Raw genomic sequence first — 17,125 nt, 5'->3', positions numbered from 1 at the left:
CTACACCCCCTGTAGGAACTCATGCAGATTAACTTGAAGCTTGACTAGTGTAGAAAGGTTCGGTACCAGGATCCCAAAACACAGCTGTTGTGGGACCTCTAACGAAGGGGAGAATCTGCACCGACTGCATGAAGGGTTTTGATTGGTTTGTGTCATGAGTGAAGCTGTAGGGAACAGTTATTTTATCTCAATTATTTAGTAATATATCCTTATTTAAATTGCAGCCTTCTCTTAAATTAATGGTACTTTAAAACATTACCTGATAACGTTTCACAAATATGAATAAAACAAACAAAACAAAATGTGAACCAACTATTAAAACAAAGGTTATGTCATAAAACAAGTTTTAAAAAAACAATCAAATGTGACCATTACGAACCAAATTAATGTCCCTTTCCATGTCCTATACGGATTGATTTGAACAGAATAAGCATTGTCTTAATTTTGGGAGACTTTTTAACAGGGTGTCAATCTGAGTCTGGTCTACTAATCTAGCTCTCCTGCACCCTCACAGGATGAGGGTCACGATGGTCCCGATGGTGCTCACACTGGAGCAGAGGGCAGTAAAACATAACAACCTCCAGTACTAACCCCTAGTAGTCTGACACTTCCCTGGCTGCATATTGCTCCTCTGACAGCTGTCTTAACCTTAAATAGTGTGACACACTCTAGAATAGGACCATGTAGCCTTTAGCTCAACACGTTCAAGAATGACTTGGCTAATTGGAAACCTCAAGAGCAAAACCTACCATAATAATCTGCTATGTAATTATGTAATTGTTCATAAGGATTTCCCTTAAGATGATAAACTATTTATAGCACCAAACCTCTTGAGTCTAAACATCACAACATTTCAAAATCCTTAACTCGTCATGACTATTCCAACCTTTCATGCATAAACAAGTAATTCTCCTATCTATAAACTATTCAGTACACGTCTACCATGGTTTCAGTGAGAAGGTGGCTGGTGGTCTCCATGTGCTGCACACACACAGCAGCTGCCACAGCCAACCCTCTGGAGAAGGGTTAGGTCTCGACCTTAACGTACGCCAAGGGCCTCACAGGCTGTAAGAGGACTCCAAGAACTATTTCACAGGTTTATCTTTGTCCTCAAGGATAAAGGCAAGGAAACAATGCAGTGTCAACAAGCTGAAGAGTAGGGTTATAGCTGCTAGTCTTGGTGACAATAGGCAAAAGTGACCTTCCTTTGGTGAACAAAGATGGACAACTGGGGCATCTATCTCGCAGGCCACATCTCTCTACAGTTCCAATCCGAATACACAATGGCCTTAAGTGATGACAATCAACCAAAAAGTGCCATCATATTTTTTTCATGCCATAGAGAAACATTTTCTCACAGTTTAGATCCAAATTTTCAATTTTTCAATAAATAAATGTAAAGATAGATTCAATTGGATAGCTTTAACACATACCAATGACATTTCTAAGATGCCAATGGATCCCACAACAGTCATGAGAAAGATTTGTGTGTGTGTGTGTGTGTGGGGGGGACGACGACGACAAAGAAATGTCTTTGAAATTTGCCATTGTCTCAACCTACAGCCATCCTAAAAACAGGAACTCCATATTAGGATCTGAGGCTATAGGATCCAGCCAATGCCTCTTTCTCCTCCTGTCATCTGTCCACACGAGGCCTATAGGAGCTGGTACACACCTCTGTTCCTCCATTTAGATGTTTTAAACTATTATAATAAAGTTTCCCATTGGTCTTTCTCCATACAAGGCTCTGCAGCATCCTTATAAAGAGGGATGGATGCCTGGTGAAAGACAACACACTGGGCCACCTGAGGTAAGAACACGACAGGAGCATAGAACAGGCTAACAGAAACTTCACTGGATAAACCAGGACTCTCTGGACCAACATTAAAGGGTTCAAATGAAGAATCTACTAATGTTGATGCTCCTAACTCATTCATGCATTTGTATTTGTTTCATTCTCAATAGTAATAGTAGTCTCCCTTTCCATCAAGTTCCTACACGTCGGCTGACACTAAGGTAAGACTCTGAGGATTTTAAACTTTGAAAGAAATGGTGCGTCTGTAAACATTGTGATTTAAATTACAGTCATAATTGCAAAATTATGCAATGAGTTAAGTTTTGAAGAGGGTAATTCATTATTCTGGGTTTGATTAAATAGTTTCAGTAGTTACAGCACAAGGTCCATTATTGTCCGACCAATATGATTTGCAGAAACAAAATCCAGTTTGAAAGTGCGAAGCACAGAATGAAAATCTGAAATGACATTGTACAATCATTTAAATAATGTTATAATAAATGATATACTAACATAGTGGCTCTAATAGACGTACACGTAAGAAGACTATTCTTATTGTGAATTCATCACTTTGATTCTGGCGCCACATATATCTATGCTGGTGTGGAAAGTCACATCTATTAAGCCATTTGGGATAGTCTTTGTGAAGGACTTGGGAGTGATTTGTTCAACAGTAGTGGAAAATCTTCTTTCAAACAACGCAGATCTCAGGATGGGGGATGCCTTGATGGCAGAGTTTGGGGCAGCAGCTCCTTTTCTGAGGAAGTCAGACAAGGAACGTCTGGAGGCCCAGACTCGTCCTTTTGACATGAAGAAGAACTGCTTTGTGCCTGACCCAGAGGTTGAGTACGTCAAGGCACTAATAAGCAGTAGAGATGGGGACAAAGTCACAGTTGAAACTGAGTATGGAAAGGTAAATATGGGTTGAAATATTTAACAGATGGTATCAATCAATACCTCTGACCTTTTACAAAATATATTTACCTAAAAATAACTCTAACATTAACTTTTTCCCAAGACAGTAGTTCATAAGGAGGATGACTGCCATCCCCAGAACCCGCCAAAGTTTGATAAAATTGAGGACATGGCGATGTTCACCTTCCTGCACGAGCCTGCTGTGCTGTTTAACCTCAAAGAGCGTTATGCAGCCTGGATGATCTACGTGAGTAACACAACGTACAAATAGGTTCCTACTGAGTAGAATATGATCATTTAAGAAGTAAAAATACTCTCCTCCCCCACAGACCTACTCAGGACTGTTCTGTGTGACTGTCAACCCCTACAAGTGGCTGCCAGTGTACGATCAGTCAGTTGTCGTTGCTTACAGAGGCAAGAAGAGGAGTGAAGCTCCTCCTCACATCTTCTCCATCTCTGACAATGCCTACCAGTACATGCTGTCAGGTAAAACCCAACTTGCTTTTTTCAAACGTGACTTTTCTCAATTTGAAGCGAAATGAATGCAGATTTTTCTTTCCTTTTCTTTTAACAGACAGGGAAAATCAATCTGTACTGATCACGTAAGTACATTTAATATTTATCTGGACTTTTCACACATTTCATTTACTTAGGTTCACTGATGGGAGTGCCTAAATCCATGCACCAGTACAACACATTTAACCTTCACGCATTGGCTTGAATATGCAATAACATATTTTAAAGTGCTGCAGATTATCACTGACCAAACACAATGTCAAACCTCCAAATATTACATTTTCATCTCCAGTGGAGAATCCGGTGCAGGAAAGACTGTGAACACCAAGAGAGTCATCCAGTACTTGGCCAGCATTGCAGCTGTTAGTGGAAAGAAGGATGCCGCACAGGAGAAAAAGGTAGGGCTTTTTGATGTTAAATTGGTCTAATTTTGTTAGTACTGAACTCTACTGTATAATGATGACCTATAGGTTTTAAACATTTTAATCAATGTTGGGTTGTTGGATTGTAGGGCACCCTGGAGGATCAAATCATCCAGTGTAACCCTGCCCTGGAGGCTTTTGGTAATGCCAAGACCATCAGAAATGACAACTCCTCCAGATTTGTAAGATTTCTTCAGTCATGTTTAACATGCACTATATTCTACATGATTGTATCACCCAGTTGACAGTGAGTGTACAATTCCTTCACTTACAGGGAAAATTCATCAGAATTCATTTTGGAGTGAGTGGGAAGCTTTCATCCGCAGACATTGAAACTTGTGAGTAGTTTACGACTAATGTCACCAAAATGATGCTGTATTTAAAACAAAATGACTGGTTTGATAAAATCATCAAAGTCAATGACATACTGCTCATAAATCCTGGATTCGAGTAAATGTTTTATATTGTATTTTTCTCTTTTTGACAGATCTTCTGGAGAAGTCACGTGTCACTTTCCAGCTCAAGGCTGAGAGAGACTACCACATCTTCTACCAGATCCTGTCTCAAAAGAAGCCAGAACTGCTGGGTCAGTATATAAACAGCAGTGTATTTACTATACTAAAAATGCTTGTACATTGACCACTGTGGATCTAACCAACCCAATCACATAATTTAAGTTTAAATACTTATCTACAGAGATGCTGCTTATCACCAGCAACCCCTATGATTACGCCTTCATCTCCCAAGGAGAGATTTCTGTAACATCTATTGATGATTCTGATGAGCTGGTGGCTACTGATGTAAGTCAAGTATATCTATATCAAACAATTCTCGATGTACTACTAAATGTAAACATTTATGTAAGGGATAATGTATAGAACGCCAGTCATTATCGGAAAAATAAGCCCCTTCAGGGCGAAGCAAGACCCCTCCGTTTCGCATCGGGGTGCTGTTCGCCTGTCGGGGCTTATTTTCCCGATAATGACTGGCGTTCTATACATTATCCCGCTTATTACACGGCTACTTGCCAAAACGAAAAAATAAATTAACACAGTATGTCTTTTTACAATGTATTTGTTACCATTCGTAGTGTTGATCAGCAGAGAAATAGTTCGCCAAAGACGTTGAACTTCAAAGACGTTGAACATTCTTTAGAACACAGCTGCTCAATCATCCGCTGAAATAATGTTAATGAAATATTAAAGTTAATTGGAAACTCATCCATAGTTGCCTGGTATGTAGGCTACGTTTTTTTCCCGGTAGGCTTCAGATCAGCTGACGTCGCTAAGCAACGGAATACGCTGGGGTTGATAAATTACCGGACTACTTGTGGAGTGCTACGAAAAATGTGAATCAGAGGCAAAAAGGCCACTTCCCTTGACAGGGGACAATTTATGCATAGCAATGGTCAAATATGGAAAAATAGTTGACCACAGAACGTTGGGAAGCCCCATTCAGGTGAATGGAGCATTCTACAGCATTAAGAAGAGCTGTGTAATAACAAAGATTAAAATGTTCAACTTTATAATAGGAAGCCTTTGATGTGCTGGGGTTCACCCAAGAGGAGAAGAACGGCATTTACAAGATGACTGGTGCCATCATGCACATGGGCAACATGAAATTCAAGAACAAGCAGAGGGAGGAGCAGGCAGAGCCAGATGGCACTGAGGGTAACTCTTTATGATCAAAATGTAATGTGTTCCCTTTGTGTTTGGCATGGTCTTGAAGCACAGTGAAATCTTTCTCTGTGCTCAAATGTGAAATCTGTTTTTGGCACCATTTTGTTGGGTTTAGCTAAATAAATCCCTAATATACAAACTCTTAGCTTTGAGTCAACACAGAGCTTTATCCAATCATTTTGAACCTGTTTCTCTCTGCCTCTGCCTTTCCAGATACCGACAAAGTGGCGTACCTGATGGGCTTGAACTCTGCTGACCTGATCAAGGGTCTCTGCCACCCAAGGGTCAAAGTAGGAAACGAGTGGGTCACCAAAGGTCAAAGTGTCCAGCAGGTGATTCAAATATCCTATTATTTACATCTGTATGAGCTTCATTAAACTCACGTAGTCTGCTTACTGATTCAATTTGGAGTTTCTAAACAAATTATTATAACTATAAATAGTTATATTACTGTTACAATAACAGTTTTGACTTGGAATCAATTGAACACAATGTTTAGCTTACAAAATTTGACATGGTGTCTGTCTACAGGTAAACTACTCCATTGGTGCTCTGTCCAAGTCATTGTATGAGAAGATGTTCCTGTGGATGGTGATTAGAATCAACCAATCCCTGGACACCAAAAACGCTCGCCAGCATTACATTGGTGTGCTGGACATTGCAGGCTTTGAGATCTTTGATGTGAGTAATTTTTGTTTTAGAACTGTGGAATATAACAAAATATTTTTGGTTGCCTTTTTATTTATAGAGACAGTTAGAGGGAGACAGGAAAGCAGGGGAAAAATGGAAAATGCCCAGAATCAAACCCTGGGTCACTGAGCCTTAGGGGCGCAAAAAAGATTATTCTTAGATAACTAAACCCTGTTGGTTTGTACTCATGCAGCGCTAAATTCATCAGTACTGAACCTCACGCAACCGAATATTTGCAAAAAGTAACTTTTTGAGGTACTTCCAGGGAGAGATTTTGTATTAATAATGATAATGGGTTGTGTTTTATGTATCAATTGGAGCATTTGAGGAAGTCCCCAAAAGCATTTTAATATTTTTTAACAAGGGGTGGTATTTGAACCATTGTATGGTAGAATAATATTCAATTTACTTATTTTCCAGTTCAACACCTTTGAACAGCTGTGCATCAACTTCACTAATGAGAAGCTGCAGCAGTTCTTCAATCACCACATGTTTGTGCTGGAGCAAGAAGAGTACAAGAAAGAAGGAATTGTTTGGGTGTTCATTGACTTTGGCATGGACTTGGCAGCCTGCATTGAGCTTATCGAGAAGGTTAGTATCAAGTTTAATTAAGTTATATTATGTATAAGAGGTACTTATCTAAACCACTTTTGGATAAAAAGAGCTGTCAGGGTTGCTTGAGTGAGGTGGAAGGACCTGAACTTATAGTCAGCACTGTTATTTCCTAAATTTGACTTGGAACATTTTGTCTTTTGTTCCGCCAACCAGCCCATGGGTATCATGTCTATCCTTGAAGAGGAGTGCATGTTCCCCAAAGCCAGTGATGCTACATTCAAGGCCAAGCTGTATGACAACCACCTGGGCAAAAACCCCAACTTCCAGAAGCCCAGGATTATAAAAGGTCGACCAGAGGCCCATTTCTCCCTGGTTCACTATGCAGGCACAGTTGACTACAACATTGGTAACTGGCTGGTGAAGAACAAGGACCCTCTGAATGAGACTGTGGTCGGACTCTTCCAGAAATCAAGTCTTAAGATGTTGTCTGTGCTTTTTACTGGCTATGCTGGTGCTGACGCTGCTGGTAAATATAAAAATAACAATATCTCATCTTGTATCTTTAGAGAACTATTGAGAAAATACAACTACATTTTATCTTCTAATTCATGACAGCTGATGCTGGAGGAGGAAAGAAGAAGAAAGGCTCCTCTTTCCAGACAGTGTCTGCTTTGCACAGGGTGAGTTTGTGTGTGGATGTTCAAGATGTTACAGTGATGATAATTAGTCTTTACAATAGATAAGAACACTGTAATTCAAGTTATCTAATACAAAAACACTAATAGCATGATTGTTCCAAATCATTCTATCCACAGGAGAACCTGAACAAACTCATGACCAACTTGAGGTCTACTCACCCCCACTTTGTGCGTTGCCTCATCCCCAACGAGACCAAGACTCCTGGGGCCATGGAGAACCCTCTGGTCATGCACCAGCTGCGCTGTAACGGTGTGCTGGAAGGCATCAGAATCTGCAGGAAGGGATTCCCCAACAGGATTCAGTACGGTGACTTCAAACAAAGGTGGAAAAACATTCAATAACTTTATTATGAGTATCATATTTGATCATTGTATAAACCCTAACACTAACCCTGATCATATTTGTTTACTTTTATAATTAAATTCAGATACCGCATCCTAAACCCAAATGTTATCCCTGAGGGAGCGTTTATGGACAACAAGAAGGCAGCAGAAAAACTGCTGGGTAGTCTGGACATTGACCACGAGGAGTATAGATTAGGACACACTAAGGTAAATATACTGAAAATAAGAGGCTGGCATAAAAGCCCTGTTACAATGAGCAGCATGAAAAGGTATAATTTGAGTATCTTTATCAGGTGTTCTTCAAGGCTGGTCTGCTGGGTGTTCTAGAGGAGATGAGAGACGACCGTCTCTCTCTCATCATCACAGGGATTCAGTCCAGAGCACGTGGTGTACTAGCCAGAAATGAGTTCCAGAAAATTGTAGAGCGCAGGTAGTATTCTCTATAGTTACTACACAAATGTGTTTGAGGTGAGTGAAAGTAAGCTAAAAGATCATTCTGTTTGGGATCAGGGATGCCCTGCTTGTGATCCAGTGGAACATCCGTGCCTTCATGGGGGTCAAGAATTGGCCCTGGATGAAGATGTTCTTCAAGATCAAGCCTCTGCTTGTCTCAGCCGAGACTGAGAAAGAGATGGCCAACATGAAGGAAGAATTCCTGAAGCTTAAAGAAGCTTTTGCTAAATCTGAAGCCCGTAGGAAGGAGCTGGAAGAGAAAATGGTCTCCCTTGTCCAGGAGAAGAATGACCTTCAACTCGCAGTCCAAACTGTGAGTGACAGCTACAACAACCGAACAGTATAATATTGTACATAACAGAAATCACATTTTTCTTGAAGTTGTAACTATTTGATCCCTTCACAGGAACAAGACAGTCTGGGAGATGCTGAGGAGAGGTGTGAGGGATTGATCAAGAGCAAGATCCAGCTTGAGGCCAAATCCAAGGAGCTGACTGAAAGACTGGAGGATGAGGAGGAGATGAATGCAGAGCTTACTGCTAAGAAGAGGAAGCTGGAGGATGAGTGTTCAGAACTCAAGAAAGACATTGATGATCTGGAACTCACTCTGGCCAAAGTGGAGAAGGAGAAGCATGCCACGGAGAACAAGGTAAAGACCAACTTGACTTGATAATGAGATCAAAGTAAAAGTGAGAACAAAATATACCTACACTATATGACTTCAGGTTAAAAACCTGACTGAGGAGATGGCAGCTCTGGATGAAATCATCGCCAAGCTGACCAAGGAGAAGAAAGCTCTCCAGGAGGCTCACCAGCAGACACTGGACGACCTTCAGAGTGAGGAAGACAAAGTCAACACTCTGACCAAGGCCAAAACCAAGCTGGAACAGCAGGTTGATGATGTGAGTATCAAACTGAGTATCAAGTCATCAAGTGTTACTTTAAGTTACAAGTAGAACAAAGGTGTATGGTTTTCATCATCATATTCCACTTGTATGACCAACCAGCTTGAAGGTTCTCTGGAGCAAGAGAAGAAGGTAAGAATGGACCTTGAGAGAGCCAAGAGGAAGCTGGAGGGAGACCTGAAGTTGACCCAGGAGAGCCTAATGGACCTGGAGAACGACAAACAGCAGATGGAGGAGAGACTGAAGAAGTAAGATTATGAACTCAAAGGACTGTATCACCACAATGCTTACTTTTAGAGAAAGGGTTACAATGTGTATAATTTCCACAGGAAAGACTTTGAGATAAGTCAACTCAACAGCAAGATTGAGGATGAGCAGGCCATGAGTGCACAGCTTCAGAAGAAACTGAAGGAGCTGCAGGTTAGTCAATAGCACTGTATGGTTAAAGCTGCCTTGTAGGATACCAGCTGTTTGAACTCTGATCTCATCAGAAATCCTTACATTGTAGGCCCGTATTGAGGAGCTTGAGGAAGAGCTGGAGGCTGAGAGAGCTGCCCGTGCCAAGGTTGAGAAGCAGAGGGCAGACTTGTCCAGAGAGTTGGAGGAGATCAGTGAGAGGCTGGAGGAGGCTGGTGGAGCCACTGCTGCCCAGATTGAGATGAACAAGAAGAGAGAGGCAGAGTTCCAGAAGGTGCGCAGAGACCTTGAAGAGGCTACTCTGCAGCATGAGGCTACAGCTGCCACTCTGAGGAAGAAGAATGCAGACAGTGTGGCCGACCTGGGGGAGCAGATTGACAACCTTCAGAGAGTGAAGCAGAAGCTGGAGAAGGAGAAGAGTGAGCTCAGGCTGGAGCTGGACGATGTGGTCTCCAACATGGAGCAGATCGTCAAGTCTAAAGTGAGTTTTAAATAACTACTTACATGTAACAAATGTACATGATTAAGTAACTGACTGCAAATACATGCCACATTCCTCATTATGGAAGAAGCTAAATTGATGATCATACCTCTTTAAACAGACAAACTTGGAGAAAATGTGCAGAACCCTTGAAGACCAGATGACTGAATACAGGACTAAATCTGAGGAGGGACAGCGATCCATCAATGATTTCACCATGCAGAAAGCAAAGCTTCAAACTGAAAATGGTAAGAAAACTGTAGATTGGAATGAAATTTCAATGGAAATGCCACTTTCTTTACTTCCAAAGGTGAAAATATGATTTTTTGTTCGTCTTCCTTTTTTTCAGGTGAACTTACCAGGCAACTGGAGGAAAAGGACTCCCTGGTTTCCCAACTTACGAGAGGAAAACAGTCTAATGTTCAGCAGATTGAGGATCTCAAAAGACAACTGGAGGAGGAAGTCAAGGTATGGACAGTAACTGCATTATCATCCTAGCAGAAATAATCATGGGCCAGCATCAATATTATGTCTACCGTTTTCCAGGCAAAGAATGCTCTAGCCCATGCAGTGCAGTCTGCTCGCCATGACTCAGAGCTGCTGAGGGAGCAGTATGAGGAGGAGCAGGAGGCCAAGGCTGAGCTGCAGCGCAGCATGTCCAAAGCTAACTCTGAGGTGGCTCAGTGGAGAACCAAGTATGAAACTGATGCCATCCAGAGGACAGAGGAGCTGGAAGAGGCCAAGTAAGGAGATAATTACAATCAAACAGTGCTTCCACAATAAAAAATGTACCACAATACAGTCATAATGATTGCGCTAGGATTATACAAAGTTTATTTTCTGTCAAACAGGAAGAAGCTGGCTCAGCGTCTGCAAGATGCAGAAGAGGCTGTGGAAGCTGTCAATGCTAAATGTTCCTCCCTGGAGAAAACTAAACACAGACTCCAGAATGAGATTGAAGATCTCATGGTGGATGTGGAGAGATCCAATGCTGCTGCTGCTGTTCTGGACAAGAAGCAAAGAAACTTTGACAAGGTACAGTGATGGATCTTAAAGAGAATCTGGGTAGAAATACAGAGCACCATTCGTTAATGCTGCTTGTGTCACCTCCAGGTCCTGGCAGAGTGGAAGCAGAAGTATGAGGAGTCCCAGACTGAGCTGGAAAGCGCCCAGAAGGAGGCCAGATCCCTCAGCACTGAGCTGTTCAAACTGAAGAACTCCTATGAAGAGTCTCTGGATCATCTGGAGACCATAAAGAGGGAGAACAAGAACCTCCAAGGTCTGAATATTAACAAACTTGGCATAATTCTTTACATTGTCAATCAACAGTGGACATTCTTTTAAACTGAATGGGTTCCTTTCAACAGAGGAAATTTCTGACCTGACTGAGCAACTTGGTGAGGGTGGAAAGAGCATCCATGAGTTGGAGAAGATTCGTAAACAGCTGGAGCAGGAGAAGGCTGAGATCCAGACTGCTCTGGAGGAAGCTGAGGTGAGACTATTATTCAACTGCAATGGCACGAAAGAAAACACATTGCATCAATAGTATACATATTAAAAATCAATGGGTTTTGATACAGGGTTCCCTGGAGCACGAGGAAGGCAAGATTCTCAGAGCTCAGCTGGAGTTCAATCAGGTCAAAGCTGACATTGAGCGCAAACTGGTGGAGAAGGATGAGGAGATGGAAATGTCCAAGAGAAACCAGCAGAGAGTGGTGGATACCCTGCAAAGTTCCCTGGAGTCTGAGACTCGCAGCAGGAACGAGGCTCTCAGGCTGAAGAAGAAGATGGAGGGAGACCTCAATGAGATGGAGATCCAGCTCAGCCAGGCCAACAGGCAGGCAGCCGAGGCCCAGAAGCAACTCAAGGGCCTCCATGCACATATGAAGGTAAAAATGCTGGACCTAAAATATCCTGTCTTTCTAAACACCACAATGCTTATTGACTTAGTGGCTACAGCCAGAAAGAGAATTAAGTGCAAGTTTTCATGATAACAACAAATATTTTTTCGACAGGACTCCCAACTGCAGCTGGATGATGCTCTTCGTGGCAATGATGATCTGAAGGAGAACATTGCCATTGTGGAGAGACGTAACAATCTGCTGCAGGCTGAACTGGATGAGCTGAGGTCCATGGTGGAGCAGACTGAGAGAGGCCGCAAACTGGCTGAGCAGGAACTGCTGGATGTCAGTGAGAGGGTTCAGCTGCTACACTCTCAGGTAACATGTTGATGGAGTACACCAGTTAAAACAGGTTATTGCATTCTTTCTAAATAAAAACACTTAACACATTTTCTCTTATAGAACACCAGCCTGCTGAACCAGAAGAAGAAGCTAGAGGGTGACACTTCCCAGCTTCAGAATGAAGTGGAGGAGGCTGTGCAGGAGTGCAGGAATGCTGAGGAGAAAGCCAAGAAGGCCATCACTGATGCTGCCATGATGGCAGAGGAGCTGAAGAAGGAGCAGGACACCAGTGCTCACCTGGAGCGCATGAAGAAGAACATGGAGCAGACCATCAAGGACCTGCAGCACCGTCTGGATGAAGCTGAGCAAATCGCCATGAAAGGTGGCAAGAAGCAGGTCCAGAAGCTGGAGGCCAGGGTGAGTGTCTGAGGCTGGTTGGTACCTTATGGTACCTTATTCCATCCTTCCAACAAATGATTTAAGATTATGAAATGTTATCCTGAGGGAAAACAGGTTCACAGCTGTCAACAACTTGGTATCCTTTTCCTCCAGGTGAGGGAGCTGGAGACAGAGGTGGAGTTGGAGCAGAAGAAAGGAGGTGATTCAGTGAAAGGAGTCCGTAAATATGAGAGACGCATCAAGGAGCTCACCTACCAGGTATACTGATTTCCTGTTGTTGCAAGGAAGTGTGCTTGTCAAAGACACATAATTATGCTAAATGTACTTCCCTGTAAAACAGACTGAGGAGGACCGTAAGAACTTGAGCCGTCTGCAAGACCTGGTGGACAAACTGCAGCTGAAAGTCAAGTCCTACAAGAGAACTGCAGAGGAGGCTGTAAGTACAAATCAACAACCTAACACACTGAATTTATATTTTATATTATTTTATTTGACGGACAATCATTTTGTTTTTGGTTTTCTAATAGGAGGAGCAGGCTAACTCCAATCTTGGCAAGTTCCGTAAGATTCAGCATGAGCTGGACGAGGCAGAGGAGAGGGCTGACATTGCTGAGACTCAGGTCAACAAGTTGAGAGCCAAGAGTCGTGACAGCGGAGCCAAGGTCAGACTTGTTGATTTAAATGTTTTCTAAATGTTACCTCCTTACATACAGTATTACATACTATCAGATTTAGGACATCTATAATATGATATCTATACATTAGTTAAGATTTGCAATATAGGCAAATACAGATATTGATTTGATTGATGCACCTCACACTTGAAATGGAATCCGCTAAAGACCAAATCTGTAATTTGGCCTAATTTCGATGGCCTTTTGCTGTCAGATGCAGTTAGTTGTTGAATCAAAGGATCTGGATTGGACATCCAACGATCTGAAAGGGTGGTGGTCTGAAAGGGTGGTGGTCTGAAAGGGTGGAGGTCTGAAAGGGTGGAGGTGTGAAAGGGTGGAGGTCTGAAAGGGTGGTGGTCTGAAAGGGTGGAGGTGTGAAAGGGTGGAGGTGTGAAAGGGTGGTGGTCTGAAAGGGTGGAGGTGTGAAAGGGTGGAGGTGTGAAAGGGTGGTGGTCTGAAAGGGTGGAGGTGTGAAAGGGTGGTGGTCTGAAAGGGTGGAGGTGTGAAAGGGTGGAGGTCTGAAAGGGTGGAGGTGTGAAAGGGTGGAGGTCTGAAAGGGTGGTGGTCTGAAAGGACACGCAGAATGAAAATACTTGTGATATTTAAAATTCACATATATACCAAACAGAACTAATATGATATCAGTATACACAAAATGTAGTTCAGTGTTTAAATTTTTTTTTTTAATGCATTTTCTATTACAGAAAGGACATGATGAAGAATGAAGCTTTCAGACGGACCTTTTAAAATGTGTGGATAGCAGAGCCTTATTCTTTTCACTATAATCAATGTAACTTGGCAAAATAGAGAATAAAGTCAGTTGAAATCTCACCTCTGTGTAATGTCTGTTACCTTTTTGGCCTACCTTTTCCCCCCAGAGGTTAGAGGAATAATGTACAGTGTAAACTTCTACCCTGATCCATGAACAGTAAGAAGTGTTTACCCTGATCCATGAACAGTAAGAAGTGTTTACCCTGATCCATGAACAGTAAGAAGTGTTTACCCTGATCCATGAACAGTAAGAAGTGTCCCTGATTAGAAGCTGACAGGGCCCTGGGGAAGGCGAGACTAGACGAGAAAACAACTTTCTGAAGGTTAAATAAAAAAAAGTAAAACAAATCTGCTCTAATCTACTGGGTTTTAGGCTTCCCTGTTCCCTTTCCCTCCCACTCTTCTCCTTTCACTGTGAAAACAAGTTTTAAAGGTAAAAAGACAAAAGTACGTAATGGATGAGACAGAGTTACCGATGTTGACATTCCTGATCACCCATGGCCATATACGAGGGAGATGTTCAAAGTTGTCTCTGTCAAAAAGGATTCCTGGGGAATGCGCTGCATGTCTATAGTGTATTTTTGTAATAATGTATTAATATGATATGAAGTCCAACAGGTAGTAGTAATGGCTACTTTTTACTGAAGTATTTGTCAGATCCCACACTTCTTTACATTTAGTCATTTTAGCAGACGCTCTTATCCACGCTCTTTACTTTAACTTGAGTGAAAAAGATTAGTCAGCACTTCAACTTTTACTAGTCTTTTTAAACATGAGTATCTGCACTTCTACTCGAGTGAAGGATGTGTACTTTTGCCATCTCTGCCCACAGGTTACTTTAGAGGGTTGACATGTGTTTGTCCATGTGGAGCTAAAATGTATTTCTTCATGAGCAGTGAGACCTTTGTAAACAAGCAACAGCTGTCACAACTAACCTGTTAGAAAATCAGAGGGTGAAGATTGGGCTTTCATGTCATAATAAATCATGGACAAGCAATTCTACATGCCATGGCTTTATCTCAGTGCCACGTCAAGCATGATAATAGACCCTCCATGAGTGACCTTCATTAAATGAAAATATGCAAAAATATTCTAATAAAAGTTAACATCAAGCATCAATTCGTCTCAAGGTAAGAAAATTGCTGGAACAGTATACATATTAAAAATCTATGGGTTTTGATACAGGGCTCCCAGGAGCACGAGGAAGGCAAGATTCTCAGAGAAAACTGTGCAAAATTGGTTGATACCTCTAAATTTAGTCATCACTAGTGAGTCAGAGGAATCACTAAAACAATTTTGTACACAATTGTAAAAACATAAGATTAAGACTAATTCCTTCACACGGTAAAGCAGCCGCATGATGTCAACTTAAGAGATACAGCAAAACTACTTTTCCTCAAAGCGGTCAGGTCTCTCCTCCCCCTGGCCCCCCTGACAGCAGCCAGGTCTCTCCTCCCCCTGGCCCCCCTGACAGCAGCCAGGTCTCTCCTCCCCCTGGCCCCCCTGACAGCAGCTAGGTCTCTCCTCCCCCTGGCCCCCCTGACAGCAGCCAGGTCTCTCCTCCCCCTGGCCCCCCTGACAGCAGCCAGGTCTCTCCTCCCCCTGGCCCCCCTGACAGCAGCTAGGTCTCTCCTCCCCCTGGCCCGCCGGACAGCAGCTAGGTCTCTCCTCCCCCTGGCCCCACCGACAGCAGCCAGGTCTCTCCTCCCCCTGGCCCCCCTGACAGCAGCCAGGTCTCTCCTCCCCCTGGCCCCCCTGACAGCAGCCAGGTCTCTCCTCCCCCTGGCCCCCCTGACAGCAGCTAGGTCTCTCCTCCCCCTGGCCCCCCTGACAGCAGCTAGGTCTCTCCTCCCCCTGGCCCCCCTGACAGCAGCCAGGTCTCTCCTCCCCCTGGCCCCCCTGACAGCAGCCAGGTCTCTCCTCCCCCTGGCCCCCCTGACAGCAGCTAGGTCTCTCCTCCCCCTGGCCCCCCTGACAGCAGCCAGGTCTCTCCTCCCCCTGGCCCCCCTGACAGCAGCTAGGTCTCTCCTCCCCCTGGCCCCCCTGACAGCAGCTAGGTCTCTCCTCCCCCTGGCCCCCCTGACAGCAGCTAGGTCTCTCCTCCCCCTGGCCCCCCTGACAGCAGCTAGGTCTCTCCTCCCCCTGGCCCCCCTGACAGCAGCCAGGTCTCTCCTCCCCCTGGCCCCCCTGACAGCAGCTAGGTCTCTCCTCCCCCTGGCCCCCCTGACAGCAGCCAGGTCTCTCCTCCCCCTGGCCCCCCTGACAGCAGCTAGGTCTCTCCTCCCCCTGGCCCCCCTGACAGCAGCCAGGTCTCTCCTCCCCCTGGCCCCCCTGACAGCAGCTAGGTCTCTCCTCCCCCTGGCCCCCCTGACAGCAGCTAGGTCTCTCCTCCCCCTGGCCCCCCTGACAGCAGCTAGGTCTCTCCTCCCCCTGGCCCCCCTGACAGCAGCTAGGTCTCTCCTCCCCCTGGCCCCCCTGACAGCAGCCAGGTCTCTCCTCCCCCTGGCCCCCCTGACAGCAGCCAGGTCTCTCCTCCCCCTGGCCCCCCTGACAGCAGCTAGGTCTCTCCTCCCCCTGGCCCCCCTGACAGCCTCCCGGAACAGAGATCCTCATAGGTCTGGCAGCACAACTCTCCCTTTATAAACAGGCTTCAGCGCTGGAGAGGAGAAAGACACTCGACAACCTGGTAAGAACATAAGAGATGGCATATATATATCGGGGGATATGGGTAAATCTCAAAACAATGAGCTGGTAAGTAGTTTAATTGTTCTTTATATATATTTCATTCTGAGTTACAAGGGTCAAAATAAATTAAAAAGGGAAATCTACAGGGTGCTGAGCCACTGTAATTATAAAACATTTCAGAGCATGAGTTGGCCATTACAATGCTTTATGAAACACCACTGTTTGTCAGTGATGTTGAAAGTAGAAATATCTAGACCGTACATTTCCAAGTTTCTCAAATTGATACACAATAAACAATTAATCTGCATTTATTTACAATAAGGGGCTGCATGAACAATGTTTTGGGTTCTTGAATGGCCAAGAGTGGGTTTATCAATGTTTTTATTAAAGCTTTTTATTACGGTATAAACAAAATTCTATTTAACGTACATGTTATTATTACGAGGTACATAAAGAGACAGTTTAGAGTCTAACTTTGACTTTTTCAAGAATGTTAAAACATTTGAGATATGTGTTTAGTCGATTTTTTTTGCTTTAATTGG

General features: G+C 43.6%; 1 protein-coding gene across 1 annotated transcript; it reads left to right on the top strand.

Annotated features, from left to right (window-relative positions):
• Positions 1–1,986: 1,986 nt before the first annotated feature.
• On the top strand, positions 1,987–13,949 carry LOC134034748 (myosin-7-like). The gene is made up of 38 exons (XM_062479328.1): positions 1,987–2,016; positions 2,500–2,708; positions 2,814–2,957; positions 3,040–3,196; positions 3,285–3,312; positions 3,519–3,624; positions 3,738–3,830; positions 3,923–3,986; positions 4,136–4,234; positions 4,345–4,448; positions 5,180–5,318; positions 5,541–5,659; positions 5,859–6,008; positions 6,438–6,608; positions 6,786–7,098; positions 7,188–7,252; positions 7,388–7,593; positions 7,699–7,822; positions 7,909–8,045; positions 8,126–8,381; positions 8,475–8,717; positions 8,794–8,970; positions 9,076–9,221; positions 9,303–9,393; positions 9,482–9,871; positions 9,993–10,119; positions 10,221–10,339; positions 10,418–10,614; positions 10,723–10,906; positions 10,985–11,150; positions 11,239–11,363; positions 11,452–11,760; positions 11,887–12,090; positions 12,175–12,471; positions 12,607–12,711; positions 12,794–12,889; positions 12,981–13,115; positions 13,832–13,949. The coding sequence occupies exons 2-38, from the start codon at positions 2,508–2,510 to the stop codon at positions 13,850–13,852; spliced, it is 5,808 nt and encodes a 1,935-aa protein (XP_062335312.1). The 5' UTR covers positions 1,987–2,016; positions 2,500–2,507; the 3' UTR covers positions 13,853–13,949.
• Positions 13,950–17,125: the final 3,176 nt, after the last annotated feature.

The sequence above is a fragment of the Osmerus eperlanus genome, chromosome 15, assembly GCF_963692335.1.
Source record: "Osmerus eperlanus chromosome 15, fOsmEpe2.1, whole genome shotgun sequence".
Lineage (NCBI taxonomy): Eukaryota > Metazoa > Chordata > Actinopteri > Osmeriformes > Osmeridae > Osmerus > Osmerus eperlanus.
The sequence above is the reverse complement of the archived record's forward strand: the minus strand, read 5'-3'. Positions and strand labels throughout refer to the sequence as shown.

Excerpts from the sequence above, each read along its gene's own strand:
- LOC134034748 (XM_062479328.1), top strand. The coding sequence starts at position 2,508 with ATGGGGGATGCCTTGATGGCAGAGTTTGGGGCAGCAGCTCCTTTTCTG. Across the intron at positions 4,235-4,344 it reads AAAGAAGCCAGAACTGCTGG|AGATGCTGCTTATCACCAGC; the intron begins GTCAGTATATAA and ends ACTTATCTACAG. Across the intron at positions 10,340-10,417 it reads AACTGGAGGAGGAAGTCAAG|GCAAAGAATGCTCTAGCCCA; the intron begins GTATGGACAGTA and ends ACCGTTTTCCAG.